Here is a 5,998-nt window from a genome sequence, read left to right as displayed (position 1 = left end):
CCACAGTAGGGTTTGCTAATATGAGCGATCGTGCGGCGGTCTACCAAGACCGGCATGCAACATAGTATGGAGGAGGGCAACGTCCATACTGACCTGTGGATGTGCGAGCAAGCCCTGGGAATTCCACTGCAATTTTCTCTCCAGGCACAGTCTTCTAACATCTGATTTCGGTCAAGTTAAAATACTAATTGTGTACGATTACATGGCTAGATTTCAGCGTGCATGCAGATACGAGTTACATTTACTGTACTCCATTGGACAAAACATCGCACGCAGACTCTGGATTCACAATGCCCATTTCTTTCATGTTTTATTTCCGGAGGAAAAAAGAAAGCCTGGGATAAATTAGTTCAGTGGAGTTGAAATGGGAAGCATCTTACAAAATTGACTGGCGCTACTGTTGAACTCGGCCGAGAACATAACCCTTGCAGCTGGGCATTGATGATTCAGGAAGGATATCATCAGATTAACTTTTACTGTAGGACTCTTTCCAGACCCCTTGCAGCTGGGCAGTCATAATCTAACTCTAGCGAATGGTGTAGTGAGCGTCAAAGCAGCGAAAAATTGCGACCTTTCAGCACAACAACGTTCTCGTCAGATTTAAATGTTTAATGTGTGTAGGAGAAAAAGAACAAAGTGGACATGCCCATTGAATCATAAAAGGGAGATACCGTGCATTTGTTGGGGGCAGTTATGCCCCCAAACTGATGCGCATCGTACGGCAAGTAAAAAGATGGAACTGCTGCTATAAATTTGGATATTACAAACAGAGAGCCTGGTGTGTACAAGTCGATGCAATGAACGTTGAATGCAGCTCGTTGGAAATAGGTAACAACCAAAGCAATGTGTTTAAGTGTTCAAATGTACTTGTAGAAATAACACAATGGCAAGTGTTTTCATATCCTATAATCAGGAAGGAACACCCACGAAATGGAAAGTAGCATCCAGGCAAAATTTGACCCCTGGCATGGGTTTCGACAGATGAAAACAACTGGGCGTAAGGATACCCGAACTTGCAAATAAATGCTAGCAGATTGCATATTATGTGGCCAAAGCATGCAGTCCGATGAAAGTCTAGGAGCAAGGTTATAGATGGAGCGCGCAAAAAAATGAGAGACTGAAAAGTAGAATGAATGGAAATCAAACTCGGATACTGAACCAGTAATAAAATGTATAAAAAAAAGAGAAGAACCACATGAGAACGAATTAAGCAGCAACTATCCACGACTGTAACAAGATGTGAATGGAAAGCCGAAAGTGTTTGTGATGAAACTTATTGCTAGATCATGTGTGATCACGTGTCAAACAAAAAGAGGACTGGGTTACTGTGAATGTTCGTGAGGTGGGTGTTGTCTGAACGCGGCTTCGGGGCTTAATTACCTTCACATCGCACTGGTGTAACCATAACAACAATGGGGCCTAATTGGCCGGTTTCTTTTTCTTCTTCTTCATGTCGACCATGGCGTACATATCTTCATCAGCCTGCTCATCGTCCGACTGTGGGAAGGACGTGTATGGATCGGTGGTGGGCGTGCGGGGCTCTGTAAATGGAACACGGTCGTCATCCTGCACCAGGTGGGATAGCTTGGGTGCTGCCTTCTGTTTGTCCAGTTTCGATGCATCGACTGCGGCATATGCGTACTGATCAAAGTCTCCTTTAGGTTGAACTTCTGACGTTGGTCTCGGCTTTGGATCGTCGACACAACTGTACACATCTGTCTCATCGGTCATTGGTAGATCCGGCTGCTTCGTAACTGGCTTGGGCGCTTCTTTGGCAGCGGGCGTCCTCACCACGACGTCGGCAATGTCAGAATACACCTCAGGTCCAGTTCCCGTGTCCCCTTGCTGATCGCCGTCGTTGCTGGTCTCAGCGCTGCACGAGTCACCGATTGTTACGTATTGATCCCCTCCGAGACTTGCTACTGACTTGCTGGCCTTGCTGGAAGCTTCCGCCCCACGCAGAACTTCCCGTGAAGCTCCCGAGTTATCCATGATTGTTGCAAGGCCTGTTGTACGAGGGCGCATTACCAAATAGATGACCAGGATCAGTAGAACAACAAGGACCGCGCCAAGCACTCCGATGATGGCGACATACACAGTGCTATTGGAAGACTTGCAGGTAGTCGTTGTATCACTGGTAGGCGTTGATTCTGCCATAGACACAAGAGGAGCAGAGATAAAGACAGCATTACTTATCTACGAAGCACGACTGACGTACGCATCCAATGCATTCTTCCCGTCACTGACACAGCAGCTGCACAGTCGTCTAATCAAATCGAGCCAATCCGACATTCGTGCAATTTTCCGACTGTGCAGCCGTGCATTCACAGCTCCCTCCCTTATCTATTCGATCCCTATCTGACATTTTTCACTGCAAGGTTATGTTTTTGTTTTGTTTTTCGTAGCCTACATGATCTTGCAAGTCCTCTTTTCTGCACATACGTTCAGATAACAGCTAATACAGGCAACACATCTCGGGATGATTGCAAAATTACTCAACGAGAGGAAAAGCGGCTATCTCAAGTGCGTTTCGTTTCTGGACATTTTGGTCGTCAGTCTTTGACCCGGTGATATTCGGTGAGTCATTGACCCGGTTATTATTAGCCTCCCCAGGTTGGTTTGTGCCTTTAAACTGGCTCTGAACAGAATTAATTGCAATTGGTGACCAGTGTTAAACGCGCTCCTTCTTGCTCGGCATCCCTTCCTCCATGGGTTCCACTTTGCTCATCTTCACTATAAAAAGCAGTGTGCATGCAACATCCCGCCTCCGCCCCTATTCATCATACACATTACTGTTTGTGAACTCTATGCCCGATGCACTGCTTAGTACTTACACATGCACACGCCCATGACTTCGGATAACTTCGACGTGATAGCCAAGGTTCTCCTTGAAACGTAGATGTTTTGTTTATGAAAATCGGCGTAGAAACACCAGAGATATACTTTTTTTAGTGCCACTGTATAAGCAACGAGCGAAATCGCTCGTTGAGCGCACAAAGGGTTAATTAATTATGCTTTTGAATTCTCATGTTATGATTCTTTTTATTATTTCCTACTCTCGTAATTTTATAATAGCTATAAAGAGAACAAATTCTGCTGTCATCGCCACACTACAATAAAGTCATGAAGGTTTACCAAAATCGATTTTCTTGTCACAATCATCAGTGGAAAGCCGTGACTGAAGAATAACCATGCCAAATCAATAATTTATATACATTCAATAATGTGTTACGAAAAGGTAACCTCTCATTATCCATGAGTCGCGTGGTCCGCAAAATTGTACAACAAACGTACTACGCGGTACATTTTGTACCGGTTTTCACAACTGTACGTGCGTTCACGGTGAGGAAGGATGTCCTACCAACCCAACTCGCATCTAAATTGGTATACCAATTTGAGTGCCGACAATGCGGTAGTCAGTAGGTTGGTAGGACTCTTCAACATCTGAACGCACGTATCAAGCAGCACGTCCCACTGCACATGCTGACTGGCTCGGCACGGGCACTGCGACCCAAACGCGGCAGGCCACCTAAGAACCCTCGATCAGAGCCATCGTTAGCACAATTACCGTCGACGGCAATAGTGCCTCCATTACCCGCATCGAGAGCCGTGGAGATGGATAATGTGCACATTGTCACTAACGTTATAACACAATGCACCATAACAACACAAGAAAGTACACCACAACAACATCCAGCTCAAGACCAAAGTGGACGCTGCGGCGAGGTGATCATGGTGATGCCCCCATCGCCATCGTTGCCGTTGCCTCCCCCAGAACCGCCACCTGCATCTGCCATCGGCAGTGCTGGGGCTGAGTCTGTGGTGTCGCTGGAACGGGCAAATATGGATGAGGTAAGCACTGAACATGAACAAGAAGAAAGAAGGCTGAAGGAAACGGAATTCAACAGAGAAAACAACACGATCAACATTCAAAGACCTAGACGATCAACGGCTAATTATTCAATGAATTATTACAGTACTGGATGTCAAGCACCGGCGAAGACACTGGGAACAGAAGATTTAGCAACAACAGGAACAACAATAATGACAACAACAACAATGGTAACAAATTACCATCAAGATCAAAGGAGGAGTCAACGAACAGAGGTTCAGCAACGTGAAGCGAGCCTGGGACCGATCGGTGGTGATGAGGAGAATGACACGGAGGACGACACTGAGGATGAGTTGGAAGATGAGACGGGGGACGAGGTTGCGGTTGGTGGAGACGAGGAATCGGATGGTGATTGTGATCGTAAGAAGTCCGCCGTTTTTCTTCATCTGTTGTCTCACCCTAAGTGTCTGCAGGTGTATGATGATTTTAGTTTTTCTGTTCTTTGTCGTGCACGGTACGCTAGTCAGTTGAAAGTACTTGAGGCTGTTTGTATTCGGTTGCATAAGCCTGATCTTTGTAAGCAGAAGAAACATGTAGTTGCGTTAAGATTGTTTTCGTAGGTGCACAGCATGATTGTTTGTCTCACTACATAGTTCTAGCGTTGCAATTAGTTCCTCACCCCTGTTGCACTTAGCTCTCACTTTACTTCTATTGTCTCACCTTCCCTCATTCTATTTTTAGCACTTTGTTTTGTTCTCGTAACACATTATTGAATGTATATAAATTATTGATTTGGCATGGTTATTCTTCAGTCACGGCTTTCCACTGATGATTGTGACAAGAAAATCGATTTTGGTAAACCTTCATGACTTTGTTGTAGTGTGGCGATGACAGCAGAATTTGTTCTCTTTATAGCTATTATAAAATTGTTGTCTCCGCGTCGATTATTTACATACTCTCGTAATAATTATATTATTGCTCCTTGGTGGGAACCCGAGGTTTTTTCCTCTGGGGATAATGCAGAATTACTTGTGATTTAAACGAATTCAAATAACCGAAACATAGAAGCAAGCAAAGAAACAAACAAACCTTTGCAAGTCTGACCATTATCGGTCCAGGTGCCATTCGCATTACAGGTGATGGTTCTGTTGCCATGGAGTTCATACGTGGAGTTACAGATGATAATTGCCATGGTTCCAAATGTTGGCGTGATGTGCCCAACCAACACTGAGCCACTCTGCACAGTTGGCGTACCTTTGCACCGCACGGCTGAAACAGAGCAGAAATTCAAGTGCCTTTTACGAGTATTTGCAAAACTTTCTACACAATCAAACCCACTCTTTTCGACATTTTTCGGCCGGTCGATTTTAGAAAATGCCTACTGGACAGGCTACAAAAATAATACCATCAAGACAACACTTCTATTTCCAAGTTATTATTTTGTGGTATTCTCTAGCTTCTGTTTGTTTTGCAGTTGTTCTTGTGCAACCCCCCCCCCCCACACACACACACATTTTTCGATGCCTAGTTTCAACGCTGACGCCGAGACCTCTGGTTGGTTGAGTTGCTCCAAGCACATCATTCAATTTCGCTGATTTTGTCGCTCAGTACCAACTGGCCAAAGTAAATCGCTGGCCAAAATTTGACATAGAGGCAAAAAATGCATGGATGCATGTGGGAGCGCCAACTACTGATCGATTTCTGATTGATTTCTTTTTTGAAAACCCTAATCGGCCAAATTTGAGTTAGGGCCAAAAGTTTCATTTCAGATCGGCCAAAGCTTCTCACCGGCCAAGATTTATTGATTTTCAGTATTTGCATAAAGGAGTCAGCGCTCTGAATGCATGCAATGTCAACTACAAACAGGGCTTTTGATGACTATTCTCTATATTAGGAATCATGTCATTTCGTTGCTCGAAAGGGCTCCAGCGCGCGTACTAAGCCTCAGCCAACTTAGCCAAGGCCCAGCACTTACCAAGCATGCGTGATACAAGTGTAATTATAGCAATACAAACTTGACAATATAAGTTTAGATTAAAACGTGTAGTGCGCCCACATGCATTCATTCATGCGAAAGAGGACCACGAGGGGAACAGGTCTTCTCGATTTTCATCCTGTGTGTGATTATTGTGAGGTTTTACGTGAACTACGATAGTTTTACGATAG

The 5,998-nt window shown here is 44.7% G+C and overlaps 1 protein-coding gene across 1 annotated transcript; it reads right to left on the bottom strand.

Annotated features, from left to right (window-relative positions):
• Positions 1 to 594: 594 nt before the first annotated feature.
• Positions 595 to 5,074, bottom strand: LOC135818861 (uncharacterized). Its single transcript, XM_065332069.1, has 2 exons — positions 4,922 to 5,074; positions 595 to 2,150 (listed from the first exon to the last, which is right to left on the bottom strand). Exons 1-2 carry the CDS (start codon positions 5,022 to 5,024, stop codon positions 1,420 to 1,422), a joined length of 834 nt encoding a protein of 277 aa, XP_065188141.1. The 5' UTR covers positions 5,025 to 5,074; the 3' UTR covers positions 595 to 1,419.
• Between the last annotated feature and the right edge of the window lie 924 nt (positions 5,075 to 5,998).

The sequence above is a fragment of the Sycon ciliatum genome, chromosome 6 (assembly GCF_964019385.1).
Source record: "Sycon ciliatum chromosome 6, ocSycCili1.1, whole genome shotgun sequence".
Taxonomy (NCBI): Eukaryota; Metazoa; Porifera; class Calcarea; order Leucosolenida; family Sycettidae; genus Sycon; species Sycon ciliatum.
This window is presented reverse-complemented; position numbering and strand designations above follow the sequence as displayed.

Coding starts and splice junctions, on each gene's coding strand:
- LOC135818861 (XM_065332069.1), bottom strand. CDS start 5,024: ATGGCAATTATCATCTGTAACTCCACGTATGAACTCCATGGCAACAGA. Junction 2,151..4,921: donor TAATGGTCAGACTTGCAAAG/GTTTGTTTGTTT, acceptor TGTCTATGGCAG/AATCAACGCCTACCAGTGAT.